Source organism: Lagenorhynchus albirostris, chromosome 6 (assembly GCF_949774975.1).
Source record: "Lagenorhynchus albirostris chromosome 6, mLagAlb1.1, whole genome shotgun sequence".
Classification (NCBI taxonomy): Eukaryota; Metazoa; Chordata; class Mammalia; order Artiodactyla; family Delphinidae; genus Lagenorhynchus; species Lagenorhynchus albirostris.
The window spans coordinates 109,463,668-109,481,033 of record NC_083100.1 but is presented as its reverse complement, the minus strand read 5'-3'; the positions used below and the strand labels follow the sequence as shown (position 1 = coordinate 109,481,033).

General features: G+C 45.9%; 1 protein-coding gene across 1 annotated transcript in view; it reads left to right on the top strand.

Annotated features, from left to right (window-relative positions):
* Positions 1-17,366, top strand: part of CLASP1 (cytoplasmic linker associated protein 1) — a 269,026-nt gene that overhangs the window by 22,174 nt on the left and 229,486 nt on the right. Inside the window, exons 2-3 of the mRNA XM_060153037.1 lie at positions 1,790-1,828; positions 12,246-12,725. Coding sequence (XP_060009020.1) covers positions 12,531-12,725 — 195 coding nt within the window. The 5' untranslated portion in view covers positions 1,790-1,828; positions 12,246-12,530. The remainder of the gene's footprint in view (positions 1-1,789; positions 1,829-12,245; positions 12,726-17,366) is intronic.

The window sequence follows — 17,366 nt, the reverse complement described above, 5'->3', positions numbered from 1 at the left end:
ATAAAATGGTGTAGCCACTTTGCAAAGCAGTTTGGCAGTTCTTCAAAACCCTAAACAGAGTTATATCCTGTATTCTAGTTAACACTCCTATTTGTATATCAAAGAAAATTGGAAACCTGCCCACACAAAACTTGTTCAGGAATGTTTATAGCATTATTCATACTAGCCAAAAAGTAGAAACATTCCAAATATCCATCAGCGGATAACTGTATGAACAAACTGTGGTACAGCTATTCAATGGAATATTATTCAGCCATAAAAAGGAATGAAATACTGATCCATGCTATGAGATGGATAAACCTTGAAGATAGTATGCTAAGTGAAAGAAGCCAGATATGAAAGACACATATTTTATGACACCATTTATATGAAGTGTCCAGAGTAGGCAGATCCAGTCCATCAGAAAGTAGATTATTGGTTTTCATGGGTTTGGGAGAGGGGGTTGGAGAGTGACTGCTAAAGGATGATAGGGGCTTCATTCTGGGGTGATAAAAATGTTCTGGAATTAAGTAGTGCTGATGGGTGCACAACTTTGTGAACATATTTAAAATCGCTGAATTATATACACTTTATTATTTTTTAACATCTTTATTGGAGTATAATTGCTTTACAATGGTGTGTTAGTTTCTGCTTTATAACAAAGTGAATCAGCTATACGTATACATATGTCCCCATATCCCCTTGCTCTTGCGTCTCTCTCCCACCCTCCCTATCCCACCCCTCTAGGTGGTCACAAAGCACCGAGCTGATCTCCCTGTGCTATGCGGCTGCTTCCCACTAGCTATTTTACATTTGGTAGTGTATATATGTCCATGCCACTCTATCACTTTGTCCCAGCTTACCCTTCCCCCTCCCCGTGTCCTCAAGTCTCTCTACGTCTGCATCTGAACCTAGGGGCAGTACGTACACTTTAAAAGGGAGAATTTATTGATATGTGCTATATTTACTAAAAATCACTAAGGAGGCATTCAAGTTTAAGGATCTGTTTTCCATTGGTATAGTAAACAAACGGAAAGAAAAGCTGGTCACAGCTATGAAACTGTAAATGAAGCTCTCTGAAAAATACAACAGAAGTAAATGTTGCTAGCCTGAGTGGAAATTTAGGTCCCCTCTTTCTAGAGGAGCCAGCCTATTGGTTAGTGTTTGTGATGAGCCTTGTTTCTCCAATAAGCTGGCTCCCTGCTGAGGTCTCCTGTTTTTACGTAAGACCATTCCTTGGGAATCTATAATCTATATTATTAGTATTCTTTCCTGTCTGGGGTAACTGCCTTGGAAATGTAACAGCTTGGTATGCCGACGTTGACATCCATCTTGTGTATATCATTAGGAGAAGAAAAGTCAGCAGTCAATAGGGAGGTGTCCTTGTTGTCAGTTAGTTTTGGTTTCACAGTTCTTTTATATATATATATATATAAAATTTTATTTATTTATTTTTGGCTGTGTTGGGTCTTCGTTTCTGTGCGAGGGCTTTCTCTAATTGCGGCGAGAGGGGGCCACTCTTCATCGCGGTGCGTGTGCCTCTCACTATCGTGGCCTCTCTTGTTGCGGAGCACAGGCTCCAGACGCGCAGGCTTAGTAGTTGCGGCTCACGGGGCCAGTTGCACCACAGCATGTGGTATCCTCCCAGACCAGGGCTCGAACCCGTGTCACCTGCATTAGCAGGCAGATTCTCAACCACTGCGCCACCAGGGAAGCCCCGGTTTCACAGTTCTTGAATGAATAAGATGAATGTTATTAAGTAACTGCTCTTCTCTTTTAAGACTTTTAAAAATGTCTCTTTTCTTCTTAGAAAATATGAAGAGTAGAGGAAATTATTAAGAAGTAGGAGGTAAGCTCTCAAACCTGTTACTCAGAAGCTACCTATTAATCTTTTACATACTCTATTTTTGTTCTTTTCTGTAATTTTTTCACATGTGGGCTATATCATACTATATGTATATAAATGTCATACATTGTATATGCTATATGTGTAACTATGTATATGCAATTTAATGCAGTTTCACATCCTTATTTGTTTAGTTAATTACTAATTTTCTTGCAGGTATTTTATGTATTTTTTTCCCCACCTAGACTTAAGCTTTACAATTCTTTTGAAGAAGTTAAAAAGTGTTTTGGATTTTTAAAAGTTCCAGACAATTTTAAACACATAGAGAAGTGAAGAGAATGGTGTAACAAATTCTCATGTACCTATCAACATGCATCAGCAGTTTTCAGTGTATGTCCGTGTTGTTTCATCTTTGAGGAGTAGACTAAAAATAGAAGCAATTCTTCTTATTATAAACCTGCCATAGGAGAAGCAAAAATAAAATTAAAACTATGTTCTACTTTTATAGTTCACAAAGAAAAAAATATTTAAAATATCTGAAAGATTTTTAAGAAATTACTTCATTAAAATACTAGTGAAGGCAAGTAGTAACCATTATGAATGAATAACTTATCTGGCACTTGTGCAGTGTATTTATTTTCTCCTATTATTTTTTTTATAGTATGTATACAGTAATATGGAGCTGTATTTTTTTTTTGGTACTTATTTGTGTTTTCCATTGTGTAGTTTTCTACCACATAATTTGTGGAAGTAACTAATCCACCAATTCCATCTTTTTGGGAATTTAAGTCTTTCTTCTTATTTTACACTTCACTGATAGTTATACATTATATTCCATAATACTGAAAGGGAGATTTTCCTCCATTATGAAATGGTAATGCCTGGTTTTTGAATAATGCTTTTCTTTTTGTAATTATAAAAGTAACATATTTTCTATATTCATCATAGAAAAAATTTAGAAAATACAGAAAAGTACAAAGAAAAATATGTAATCTTAGTACCAGAAATTAACCAACGTTAATGATTTATTTCTGTTCATATGACCTGAACTTCTAATATAGTGAACTTTCTTCTGTTACTCACTTTTGGGCATTTACATCATACATTATGGTTGTTTTTTTGTCATGACTTCACTGTAGTTAATTATTATTCACACTGAGGTGAATGATAGAGAGAAGAGGGAGTTCAACTGATCTTTTTCCCCCTATTGCAGAATATTCTTATGATAACTTGAGGAACTGCAGATTTTAATGCTCTCTCCAAGGTAAATAATTGTATGCCCACCCGAAGTCTCGTGATTCTGCATTTCAAAGATGACATGTACAGAGCTCCCTGGAGACCACAGCACTGTTGGCCTTTGGTGCTGGAAGTTGACTGCTGGGCCTTGTCTGTGCTCAATCTTTCTGGTCTGAGCCAGACTTTCTGAGAATAAGAACTCTTTTTTTAAAAAAAAATTATTTATTTGTTTGTCTGTGTTAGGTCTTAGTTGTGGCACGAGGGATCTTCATTGTGGCGTGCAGGATCTTCCGTTGCAGTGCACAGGCTTCTTTCTAGCTGTGACATGCAGGCTCTAGAATGCACGGGCTCAGTGGTTATGGCCCGCAGGCTCTCTGGTTGTGGCGCATGGGCTGTAGAGCGCACAGGATTAGTTGCCCCGCAGCATGTGGGACTTAGTTCCCTGACCAGGGATCGAACCCGCATCCCCTGCATTGGAAGGCGGATTCTTAACCACTGGACCACCAGGGAAGTCCCAAGAACTCTTTTTAGTGTTCAGCATCACAGGGCTCTATGTAAGTGGAATTTCTGGTATCTGTTAATTGAGAAAAATTTTCAAACTCAAAATAAGAATTTAGAAATACTTTTTACATTATTTTTGCATTTAAAGATTCATAGCTGCATTGCATAAGTATGAAAATATGGCTAGGAATACTTAGGTCATGGGTAATGCATGACTTGTGTCTGCACTAATTCTCAGACAGACTTTTAAAATAAATAATTAATTAACTTTTGGCTGTGTTGGGTCTTCGTTGCTGTGCGTGGAATTTCTCTAGTTGCAGCAGGCGGGGGCTACTCTTCGTTGTGGCACGCGGGCTTCTCATTGCGGTGGCTTCTCTTGTTGGGGAGCACAGGCTCTAGGTGCATGCGCTTCAGTAGTTGTGGCACACGGGCTCAGTAGTTGTAGCTCGCAAGCTCAGTAGTTGTGGCTTGCAGGCTCTAGAGCACAGGCTGAGTGGGCTTAGTTGCAGGCTGCGTGGGCTTAGTTGCTCCGCGGCATGCAGGATCTTCCTGGACCAGGGCTCAAACCCGTGTCCCCTGCACTGGCAGGCAGATTCTTAACCACTGCGCCACCAGGGAAGTCCCTCTCAGACAGTCTTTAATCACTCCACCCTCTCACCTCAGGGGCAGGGGTCAATAGTGTTTGCAGGTTGGGAACCAGTGCTCTGGCCTTTCCAAATGGCTTGTTTTCCCTTGAACAGGCCATAGTCTGTTCTTTTTTGTGTTTTGTCCATATGTATTTGCACATTCCTTTTATCTGAAATGCTTTTTTGCATTTTTCCTATCCCCGCATTCCTCCCACTCCCCAAGAAGAAATTGAACTCTACTAATGACTGCCAATGACTGTTTTCTTCTGATTTTCAACTCAAGCAAACTTCATTCATTCAAAAGCTATTTCTCGAGTGCCATGTTTGTACAAGGCATGGTTGTAGGCATTAGGTGAACAAGATAAGCAAGGTCCCCTCTTTCATAAGACTGACAGTCCTGTGGGAAAGTCAGACAGCAAATAGGTAAACAAACATGGGATAAATTACAACTTGTCATAAATGCTTTGACGAGAACAGGATGCAGTGACAAGGGACCGACCCCCTAGAGTGGTCTCTAAAGGGCTTGCTGAGGAGGTGACTTTGAAGCTGAAGTGACAGCCAGGCCAGCCCAGGCATAAGGAGAATGTTTCAGGCATTAGGAACAGCAAGAGATAAGGCCCCGAAGTGGTAAAGAGTTTGGCACCGAAAAGAGGCCCATGCCTGTGACTGGTGTTCAGAGATATTTGGCTCGGACATTCAAATTTGGGAGGCATCAGTTTTATAGGCATTTAAAAAATTCATGGAAATGCATGCTTATTATTTTTGGGTGAGCTTTGGGAGAGGAGCAGAGATGGTTAAAGAGACTTGAGGAGGTGCAGCCAGAGAAGTAGCAGGAAGGCATGCTCGTTTGTGGGAAATTTTGGGGAAGGAAGGAGGGGTCAGTTTTGGGATGCCTCCGAGAGGCGGGGTTAGTGAAGTAGGTCTGCCAGCAGGGCCGTCACTCGTGCTCCTGACCAGGATGGCTGCAGTGGATGGGTGGCAGGGGGCCCGAGGGGAGGGCCGCAGGGTGAACAGGGAGTGCCTCCGTGCAGCTCGCGGGTGTAGACAGCTGCTTACAGGGGCTCAGCCGTCCCTGGTGTCACTGATGGAAGGCCTGTGAGCTCCAGGGGCCTTGAGGAAGTGTCTCAGCTGCCGGGAGTCAGCCAACAGAGGGGAGCTTGCAGGTAGATGCTGGAGAGCAGGCAGCTGAACAGGTGGAGGGGGCTGCCCCGGGTCGCTGGTGACCGTCCCAGGTGTCTCATCCTGCCTGCTTTACTGAGCGAGCAGCAGGTGAGCCGGTCAGGAGGGAGCAGCAGGGTCGGGTAGACGGGCGTCTGCGGAGAAGCCGGGAAAGCTCTTTGGGAGAGAAAGGCAAGCAGAGTTGCCAGAGAACGTGAGCTGGAAGGCTGCTGGTGGCGAAGGGCTTTCTGAAGTTTGAGATCAGTTTAAAACCAGCCTGGTTGGGTATGTGTGTCTTCTCTTCCGCACGGTCACCCCTGCAGGCCCGAGAAGGCAGCCGCTTCAGTGTGTCTGGTCCACCCAGGGTTCGGGATTACTAGGCAATGACTCCCGAGGGAGAGAGAGTGGAGGGTAGCTCCATGCTGTTGACACCTCTGTGGAATTTAATGCAGACTCAAAGGAAGGTGAGACTGGGAAGGAGTTCATGGAATCGACGAGGTTGAGGCAATGCACTTTAACAAAAGAGCTGGAGGGATGGGCAGTTGTGGTGGGAAAGGAGGATGGCATGGCAGGGAACTGAGGACCAGGCCAGGAGGGCTTGCTGGGGCCTAGAACAGAAGCTGAAAGGAGCGGATGTTGTCAGCCGAGGGGTGGTGAAGCCGCTACAGGAGATGAGAGGAGCTGGGGAAGGAGGCAGGGAGGCTGGAGGCCGCATCCGCAGTGGGTGAGGAGTGACTGGGGGAGTGACGTGTGAAAGCCGGAGGGGGGGGGGGGCGGGTGCTGCATCTGCCTGGTGTGCGTGGCAGGGGCCCATCCTGAAGTGCCCCGCTGAATTCCCTCAGGCAGCCGCTTCTCCTTTCTCTGCCACTGTAGCACCATGTCCAGGCCCCCGGCTTAGGGCCTGTCCGTGTACCGCCACCACCGCCTGCTTTTCTGTCTCGTCCTTCTTCCAGGCAATGACCTCCTTGAGGGCCTTGACCAAGTCTTACCTTTTGTGCTTTCCAGGAGTTAGCCTGGGGCACTTGTCACACCGCTGGCCCAGGGTCTGTTCACTGAGTGACTGTGTGGCTACCAGTGAGTGGGCTGTGGGATGTCCAAGGAGGAGAGAGAATCACTGCTGGCGGGGCACGGCCAGGTGTCTTTAAAGGTTCACACCATATCGTAATTATACAAATGATGATAAGGCAGAAAAATTGTCTTATTGATAGAAACAGCTGCTTTTGCCTACTGTGGATTGGTTCTGCTCGTTTCTAGTTTTCGGGGTTGGCTTGTCATTATGATGCCTGCTTTCTACATATTTTCCAGGGAAATTTTTGATGTGCTTATTGATTCACTGGTGCTGGTAATTTAAATTGTACTACTTGATGCTGTGATATGGAATATTATTTTATTGAAGCTTCCTGAGTGCTTTGTAATTTGATTTCTTGTTTCTTAATCCTCTACTTCTCATGCCCCATATAACTTTAACATTTTCATGTTTGAGTTATTAAGTACCCATACTTTGAACTTTCAGTGAGGCAGTGGTATATAGTATTGTAGTATAACAAAAATAATACTAACTTTGGGGCCAGGCATATCTGATTTTCAATTACCACCCGACAGTTATTAGCTTTAAAATCTTGGGCAGGGTTGTTGTTGTTTTTTTTTTTTTTTGCGGTACGCGGGCCTCTCACTGTTGTGGCCTCTCCCGTTGCGGAGCACAGGCTCCGGACGCGCAGGCTCAGCAGCCATGGCTCACGGGCATGTGGGATCTTCCCGGACCGGGGCACGAACCCGTGTCCCCTGCATCAGCAGGCGGACTCTCAACCACTGCGCCACCAGGGAAGCCCCTGTTTTTTTTTTAAATTTTTTTAGCCTAACCTTTCTAAGCTTCATTTCTTTATCTTCAAAGTGGGAGTAATGGGAATGCCCTGGCGGTCCAGTGGTTAGGACTCAGCACATTCACTGCCATGGCCTGGGTTCAATCCCTCGTTGGGGAACTAAGATCCCGCAAGCTGCACGGCCAAAAAAAAAAAAAAAAGTGGGAGTAATAATGCTTGCCCATCTCAGAGGTATCTCACTGTCTCTGTTGCCACACTTCTTCCCTCAACCGTTCACAAGTTTCCACATCCCTCACTTGCTTAGGCTTTTTCCCCCTATTAAGTGCCATAACTGAGGTAGGACGTCCTGTCCATGTTTCGAGACAAAGCTTAGACTGAGCCTTGTCTGACTGGTTTTGACTTGGTCATTCTAGGCCTTCTTGATCCATCCCTTCTCTAAACAACCACAGTACTTATTCATAGCCCTTATTTGGCAGGTGCGGCATTCTATCTGTGAAGTCTGCTAACTGTGCATCCTGTGTTTGTGGGTTTTTTTTTTTTTTTTTTTACTATTTATTTGTGTATTTGGCTGCACTGGATCTTAGTTGTGACATGCAAGATCTTCGTTGCGGCACACGGGACCTTTTAGTTGTGGCATGTGGGATCTAGTTCCCCGACCAGGGATGGAACCTCAGCACCCTGCATTGGGAGCGTGGAGTCTAACCCACTGGACCACCAGGGAAGTCCCTGTGTTTGTGCTGAATTCTCACATTGACAAGCTTTGTGTGAGTACGTATCTCTTGTTCTCTCCAAGTAAGTTGGAAGCGTTTTCAAGTCAAGTCATAGATTATAGTCATTTCTTTTGTATCTTCTGTAATGAGATGTGATATATGATAAATTGATGGTTAAATAAAAGTAATCAAGATAATGGGCAGACAGAGAAGACAAATGTATTTACCCCATCCATGTAGTCATTCTACAGATACCCACTACATACATGACTACATATATGTTAGATTGAAGCACATGGCTGCAATATTTTGTGGCTCCTTTTAACTGGTAGAATCCATTTGCTCACATTTTTGTTCTGGGCTGACCTTGTGACTTGCTTTGACCCATAGAATGTTGCAGAAGTGATTTGCACGTTCTGTGTCCTGGGCCTTGAGAGGCCTGGCCACTTCCCTTCGCCATCTTGGAATGTTCCAACCACGTATAGTGAACTGCAGACTATATTACTGAGTGGTTAGAGGTCACGTGTGGCAAGAGGTCCAGCCAACAGCCAGCATCAGTGCCTCAGACATGTGGGTGATGCCACTGTAGACTCTTCAGCTGTAGTCAGGCTGGCAGATGACAGCAGCTGCCTGAGTGATCCCAGGCAAGATTAGCAGAAGGACCTGCCAGCTGAGCCCAGCCAGTCTATACACTTAGGAGAAATATTAACTCATTGCTGTTTTCGGTCACGAGTGAAAATGGTCCTACCTTGAACTTCTCTTATGGAGAAGCCTGTAGTAGACGCAGAAGATCAGAGCTCACAGCTGGTTCTGTTCTCTGCCCCTGTCCTTGGCACTCATCTATGGTTGTGGCCCAAGTGCCGCAGAGTAGGGACCGTAAGTAAGCGATCGAGAGAGGATCTATTTTTTATTATTTATTTATTTTAATGTAAAGTACTTTTTATTTTATTTTATTTTTGGCCACGCCACGTGGCATGTGGCATCTTATTTCCCCGACCAGGGATCCAACCCGGGCCCCCTGCCTGGGAAGTGCAGAGTCTTAACCACTGGACCTCCAGGGAAGTCCTGGAGCTATTTTTTAAAAATGCCCTGTGCAGGGCTTCCCTGGTGGCGCCGTGGTTGAGAGTCCGCCTGCCGATGCAGGGGACACGGGTTTGTGCCCCGGTCTGGGAAGATACCACGTGCCATGGAGCGGCTGGGCCCGTGAGCCATGGCCACTGAGCCTGTGCATCCGGAACCTGGGCTCTGCAATGGGAGAGGCCACAGCAGTGAGAGGCCCGCGTACCGCAAAACAAACAAAAATGCCCTGTGCAAGCCCTTCCCACCCTTAATCTTACTTAATGAATGTGGAGCCAGTATTCTTCCCATTGCCACTCAGGAAGGGCAGAGTCAAGACTGGAGGCTGTCTCACATGTGTACATTACATCAGGCTGTCCTGCTGTGTGTTTCTTCATTCTTGCTGAACCTGGTATTTTTTAACTTTTTCCTGTTGGCCTGCAGCAGAGTTGGGCTGCTTCTTGTGATGTAATTTAAATGCTTAGGAAACTCTCCCTGGGGGGTACAGAGGGGAGAACACATATACTTATTTGCTTGGGTAGCTAAAAATATCTGTGCAAGGAGGTACAGGAAGCTAGCGACAGTCTTCACTTTTAGGTGGGGAAATGCAGTGGCTGGGGGACAGGCATGGGAGGGAGGTCTTGTACTTTTGTGCAGGAGGGGATCATCTGTTACTTCTTTTTTTAAATTGAGAAAAAGAGAGAACAGAGAGGACCAGTCTGCTTAATGCGTGAGGGCTTCTAGTATCTCATTCTGTGGGTTTCCTCCGTAAGGAGTTTGTGACCTACTTTTGAGTATGCTAAAGCTTTACTGCATAATTACCATCAAGAAGCATATACTTATTTGTTAGAAATCTTACAGAATTCCAGCTGAAGAGGACGTTTTGATATAATATGTATTTTAAAAATCACAGGAAAGAGACTTGAATGCAGGGCTCCTTCCTCCCTGGGGAGTGGAGACTTCACTCTCTTGCCTGTTGCTTCCCAGCTAAGCATGAAGTCTGACCTTCTTTCCCTGAGTCAGAACAGAACTAGGCCAGACTTGTAGTAACAAGGGTTTGAAAGTGGGGAAGGGAAGCTTATGGCCACGCAACCTTAGAAAATTACTTACCTTTGCCTCAGTTTCTTTCTCTGTAAAATAGGGATGTTAATATCTCCTTTATAGAGTGGGTTGGAGAATTAGAGATAGTCTGTACAAATCATCTAGCATAGAGCCTGACACCTCATGTGGCTGCTCAAAAATGGTATCATCATCATCATTGCTGGTTAGTGTCTGTTGATTTTAGGCCCCTTGAAGGAATAAAGGATATGAGATTCTTTTCATTGAGAATGAAAGATAGATGTTTAGGGGAAGAAGGAGTGTATCAGTTATGTACTGTTGTGTGACAAAGCACCACAAATCTCGTGGCTTAAAACAACAGTGAACTATTTCTTACCCTTTTATGGTTTAACCTGGTGGTTTTTGTCTCCTTAGATGTATTTGTGTAGCCGCAGTCAGAGGATGACAGGAGAGGCTGAATGGTCCCTCCGTGGACTCACTCACGTGTCTGGCAGGTGCTGCCGGCTGTTTTTGAAGCATGTTGGTTCTCCTCTAATGGCCTCTCGTGTTCAGGAGTCTAGACCAGCTTTCTGACAGCACAGCAGTCACGCAAGCTCCACGTGACCTCTGCTCGCTCCTGCAGTCTCTGATTTCCCACTGGCCAAAGCAAGGCTCAGACCAATCCCAGGGTCACTGTGGGGGGATGAGACCCCACCTCGGTGGAAGAGGGAGTAGCAAAGCATCTGTGGCCCTTTTTAATCTATCACAAGCTTGACCTTATTAGAGCTCCTTCTTGGGCTAAAATTGGGCCCAGAAAGAAAAGGTTCTGTTGGTTTCTCCACTTTTCCTGTATCACTGAACCCTTCATTAGTCCGACATAGGAGCTCATTAGGGAACTGGGGATATTTTGTTTGGACTAAAAGTTGGAGTGAAGGGTAATAGCTCCTTTTCTGTATTTGAAGTTCTTTCTTGGGAAGGAGGGACTAGTTTCAGGGTGTGGAAATGACTGGAAAGCGTGTATTTCCTCCATTTAAGGAAGGATTGCCACGTGAGACAGCGAGTCTTCTTGATTGGAAGTAAAGCAGAAGATGGGTAATTAAGTGCCAGGGACTTTGCAGGAGGGTTTTCCTCATTGAATGACTTGGCTTGTTTCTCATTCTAGAACTCAGAGAGAGCATTGTGCTTTTTTGCTGTGGGGAGGAATGGGGTGGGGGTGATGACAGGAAGGGAGAGATTCCCTGTGCTCAGACTGGAAGAGTCACCCTGCACCGAATTTTAACCTTACTTGATTTATAAGGTCAGCTCTACCTGCTGAACCCCTGAGAGTCGGCGTCTACTGTCGGCGTGAAGAACGTTTCTATTTGGTACAGTGTCGGGGGGATGTTGCCTCTTGAAGACAGGTTTTCTGTGCGTCTTCTTGGGTTAGAATGGAAGGAATTGAGAGAAGAAATTGTAACATATAAATGTGTACAGTTGTTCCAGCAGCTGTAGATTAGATGGTCGGCCTGTTTAATTTGTCTAATGAAAATTATTTTGGTACTTTCCCCATATCATGTATTTTGCGCTACCCCAAGCGTGATTTTGAGGTCTCCTGATTTTGTAACAAAACACCCAGCCCAGTTGGTGCTATTGTCAGTGGAGAACACTGTGTCAATAGAATGTGATCAGAATGTGAGCCTATTTCCTTTTCTCCCTCCATCACTCTCTTCGGAGGAAGAGGCAGGGACCCCTACCTGCTCACCCTGTTGTGAAGCTGCTGAGCAAGAAGTTTGGTGTAGGTGCTGCGTTCGGCTTTGGTTAGTGTTACCGGGCTGGCCAGTTTGGTCAGTGGTGTTTCTGTGGAGCCTGCCTCACTTCCAGCACTTGGATTTTTAGAAAACTGAGAGTGAGACAATAAGCTACAGTACCTACAGGATTCAGACACAGAGTGGTGTTAGGTTTTTGGTGGGAAGCAAAATTTAAGCTACAAATAAATCTTCCAGCTGAAGCAGATGATTGCTCTCCTGACTGGTGCATTTACAAACTGGAAAATTGTGAAAAACCTCAACCCACCAACTGTCAAGCTCATTGGCTCTTTGCTTTGGGCTTCAGTGTTCTTCCTGATAAAAATAATAATTATGTTATTCGGATATGGTTGCCAAGCGTTCATGCTTCTCGCTCCACTTGTGCTTATAAACGATGCTGCAGCGTGAGCTGCTTTGTCTTTGAACGTTTCCGAGCATTGGAGAATTTTGTTACCTGTGCTGATTTGTCGTTCTCTTCTCTAACTTTTCAGAATGGACTGCTGAATTATGAAGTATTCCAGACCCAGGAGGAGAACATCACTCTGCCACTCACTCCCTTCTCCCCTACTAGTTATTTAAATTGGACTTTTAATATCCTACCAGCTGCTCTTCAGACACACATGGTGCATTGTTGCCATTCCCCAGATTGCATCTCTGAAACACAGGCTCTTAGTAACCTTCAGCAAACAAAGAGGCCGCCTCTCGGGGACGCTTGCTGGGAGGGTGTCACCCTGACTGCCCTCTAGCTTCGGCTGGCTCTGGATTGGAATTCCACCATGGAGCCTCGCATGGAGGCCTGCCTGGCACAGGTGCTGCAGAAGGATGTGGGGAAGCGACTGCAGGTTGGCCAAGAACTGATAGACTATTTCTCAGACAAACAGAAGTCTGCCGACCTTGAGCATGACCAGACCACATTAGACAAACTCGTGGACGGACTCGCTACCTTTTGGGTGAACTCCAGCAATTACAAGGTAAGCCATGCGCTGGAAGACGCTCTTCTAGGTGGCCGGGCAGCCGTGGGGAATCAGAATGGGTCCTAGGAGAACCCTTTGTGAGCCGTCAGCATGATCCCTTGCTTTCCAGTAAGAGCAAGTAGAGTTTTCTTTGATTTTTGTTGGAGCTCAGAAAACCCCTTGTCCTTTAGCGCACTGAGAGAAGGCCAAGTGACCGGATAAAGAGAGGCTTTTATGTGGGAGAGGTTGCAAGCATTTGCAGCCTTGAAGTTAAAGTGACTATCGCGTCTAGCAGTGACTGGCCCTTCATGAAGAGCAAGTGGCTTCACCGATTTTCTCTGGGGGTGGAATTGGCAGTAGGATGTGGGCATTTTACCTGCATTTTAGCTGTTTTGAAGTCGGCCCAGGTACTCAGCCAAGGGCCCTCCGGTGACTTGTGTGTAAAGGCCTGGAGGATATCCTTTAGGTTCCAAAGATCAAGGCTCTTCAGGTGCCCTTGGCGGGTGGGAAGGGCCAGGCGGGGTCCCATGAATGAAAACTGGGCTGGGCTCAAAGTGCTGAAGAGGTGTCGTTCCCCCCCCCCCGTCGCCCTCCCCACCTTTAGTTTGTTAAGAAGGTGGCCCCTTTGGATCCGGTTGAGGGGGAAGACAGCGTGGGACATGTGCTAATAGGTACTATAGACATTATAGACAGTCGGGCTTCCAGAAACAGAACGTTTTGTGATTTTTTTCATTGAACCAGTCTTCTGACATGGATTCAGACTTGGAAAGGGTGCTTACAGGATTTCTTTGTTTGCTCTAGTATAGACTGTTTTCCAATTACATTAAACCTTGATCTTATCTAAGAGTCAGCAGGCTTTAGACTGGTTACCTCGGGCCCTAATAGTTCACTTAAAACTCGACATAAAATTTACCCTAATAGTCTTTGAAAGCCGAGCTTAAATTTCCTGTTTCATTCATCTGTTTTATTCATTTAGCTGAAATTAACAAGCGGTGGCTGCTGGGTGGTGGGAGCGTTACAAAGGGGAGGGTGATAGAGACTCTCTAGTCCCTTACATTTTTGAGGTCTGGGAAGTCTCCTTGTCTGTGTTTGAATCACGGCTCCACGCACCTTTCTGTGTGCAAATCAGGATGCTTCTGGCTCAGAGTAACTGAACGCTGACTTAGTTGACTTAAAGTTATCTATCATAAGGAGATTGAGTAATTTCCGTTAAGTCTGCATAGTTAATGCAATGGCCAGGGAAGAAGAATGTCTGCTTGTGTCTTTTACTTGGTACTTGGGAGGAAACCTTCTCTGAAGCTCCCCAGCAGACTTTTTTACATCGCATTGGCCAGAATGGCTTTGCGCGCCCACCGTAGTATCGCTGGAAACGGACAGGTGTCCACGGTGGCCTTCAGCCATCACGCTCAACCTCCGGGTCCTACAAAGGGGTTCAGCCTCCCCTGAGCGAAGCGTGTGGCCGTGTGGAAGAGGCGGGGTACTCGGATGGTATCGGACTCCTGATAGGAAGGAGGAGGTGAGGGATAGGAGTATCAGTCAGTATTAAGACTTGGTTCCTGTCTTCAAGGAGCTTGTAGTCTGGGGGGCGGGGGGGCGGAGTGGGCATGAATAAATAAGGGAGTGGTTCCAGTCAGTGTTGAGTGTGCAGTAATAGAGATGCACAGAATTTGGTGGGAAGACAGAAGAAGAAAGTAATAACGTTGTCTGGAGGAGCCCAGAGGTTTGAAGACTGGGTCTTTTTTTCGTAATAGGAATTGCAGAGTCACAAAGGAGTGAAAGATTAAGACTTGACCCTTTGTGAAGTACGTTCTAAGAAAGACAGCTCGGTGGGAAGGAAAGCAGGAAGAAGGGGTTTGCTGCTGACTCGCATGCCGTCATGGACAAGTCACTTTACCTGTCTGTGCAGGGCAGGTGTTTGACTACATCTTCTCTCAGGGCCCTCAAGCTCTGATATCTTGTGTGACTTCATACCGATGGCTTTGGAGTCAAGGCCATGTCTTGTGGTTCTGATCTGACCCAGTGCTGAGCACCCCCCTGGTCTCTAAGGTCTCTAAGTATGGTGACTATGGGCCTTGTTCACACCTGGAGCCTAGAGCCTGGAACATAGCAGGTGCTCAACGAATCCTGGTTACCTGTGTGAACTCAGGAACTTAGGCATACTCTTGGCAAGTGTTCCTGGTTGCTTTACTGAAATCTGGAAACGTATCTTTTAGGGACTCATACCTGTGTTTTTCCTTTATCGTAGAGCAAGATTTCTCCTTCAGAGCCTGAAGTACACTTTTAAGTTTTATTCGAAGGGATTCACTTTGTATTAAATAATTCTCTGAAGCTTGGCTTCTTGAAATTTTTTATTTTTAAATTCAGGACTAAAAAGATAAGAGAGGAAAAGGGAAGTACTTTTGGCTTTCCAAAACAGTAGTGCTTGGGTATTGTTATTCCTTTTCCTAGCAGGGAATGTAGATGAATGCAAGCACAAGATCTTATTTAAAAAAAATAGTTGGCTGAAGCTTGAATCACTTTATCTTTGAGTATTTCTTAACATGGTAGACAAATTTGTACCTGGTTTCGATTAAAGTTTAATAGCTATCATTTCTTGCTTATTTACCGTATGCATTCAGTATCTCATTTAATCTTCATAACACCCCTGCAAGGTAGATAGTGGTATCCTAATTTTATACATGAGGTCACTGAAATTACTGAGAATTGCGAGGTAATTTCTACTTGTGATTATGGAACTGGGATTTAAATGTAGGTCTCTCTGGGGACCTCCGTGGTGATCCAGTGGTTAAGACTCCATGCTTGCACTGCAGGGGGCATGGGTTTGATCCCTGGTTGGGGAACTGAGATCCCACACACCACGCAGCGTGGCCAAGTAAATAAATAAATAAGTAATAAAAAAATGTAGGTCAGGCTTCCCTGGTGGCGCAGTGGTTGAGAGTCCGCCTGCCGATGCAGGGGACACGGGTTCGTGCCCCGGTCCGGGAGGATCCCACGTGTGGCGGAGCGGCTAGGCCTGTGAGCCATGGCTACTGAGCCTGTGCATCCGGAGCCTGTGCTCCATAACGGAAGAGGCCACAACAGTGGGAGGCCTGCGTACCGCAAAAAAAAAAAAAAAAAAAAAAAAAAATGTAGGTCTGTCTGATTTCCTAGCCAGTGTTCCTTTCAGAAGAATAGAGGTCAGCAAACTTGAAGAATAGAGGTAAACATATTAGGCTTGGTGGGCCCTGTGGTCTTCTTGTAAATATTTAACTAGTTTGGGCCATTATGATGCAAAAGCAGCCCCAGAGAATGTGTTCATGAATGGGTGTGGCTGTGTTCCAGCAAGACTTAACGTAGGGGAACAGGTAGAAGGTCAGTTGGTCCCCTGGACCGTAGTTTGCCAACCCCGGCACTAAGCTAGAACATTGAGCACCTACTATGTGTAAATGCTTCTCCTTTACTGGTGGGAACCATTCGTGATTCAGCTGGGGGAAGAGCGAGCCTTATAATTTGCACATAAGTTGGGAATAACGGAGCATTCATTTAGGTTAAATAGAACGCAGTTTGCTTTTGGAGCATTTTAGCTCTCTTGTGCAGACTCATTTTAGGGTCAGTATGCGTTCTGCTAGCCTATTGCTGGTTATCTGCTGTGAGCTGGCTGTGATCACGGGTGCCTCTCTACACGGGGTGCTGAATTGAATCTCGGAGACAGAGTGTTGGGTGAAGTAGAAAAGAGTAACTTTATTGCTTTGCCAGGCAGAGGGGGTTACAGCAGGCTCCTGCCCTCGAAAACTAAGTGTCCCTTGAGGAGGAACCAGGACCCTGCCCCAAGGCTGCACTGTTGTTTCCTGGCTGCTCCTCCCATGTCTCTCCATCCCCTCCCTTCCTGGATTAGCAACCGGTGGAATCTGCCCCTCGGAACTCAGGGAAGGTCATGGAGGCTGAATGGAAGGGCTCCCCGTACCCAGGAGCCCCTACAGGTCCTGCTCAGTTTCAGCTTTGGACTTTCTTGGGTCACCTTGGGGAGTGAGTAATTGGTTCTTTAAGTAATGTCCTCATACAGGCGGCACACCCTGGGGCTACACTGTGGGGCACCTTTCACCACCCCACCCCACCCCGTTGCTGGAAGAGCTTCGTAAGTCTTCGATGTCACCGTGACCGTGGGAGACACGGAGGAGATGGGAGACTTCTTCTTGATTATGGGGCTTCTTTTCTAGATTAGTCTGACATTAAAAATAAAAAAAACAACGAAAAATTTGAATATGGCTGCCCTCATTGATGTGGTCTCCTCTTCCTGTTTTTCCTGAATGAAACTCAAAGAAAGAGGAAGATGGTGGAGTAGATTCCTGATGTACCACCAGCCACTTTTCTTGTCTCCCCCTGCCCCTTTAGGTGAGAAGGGATGAAGGTAAGAGTGAGCTTAGCTGGGGAGGCCACCTGGGCCATGGCAGTTGGAGGGAATTGAGGGAGCCTTTCCCAGCTTTCCCAGGTCATCTGAGCAACTTGTACTGAGCCAAACAGCTCTGTGCGTGCAGCCTGGCGGGTTCTCACAGGGCAGGAACGTGCGTGTCTAGTGGGCTGATCGGAATAGAGCATCCCAGTGGGGACCAGGTGCTTTTGTGAATGTAGTCCCACAGTCCCTTCTCTGCAGTTACAAATTCCCCAAATCTCTGAAGGCCT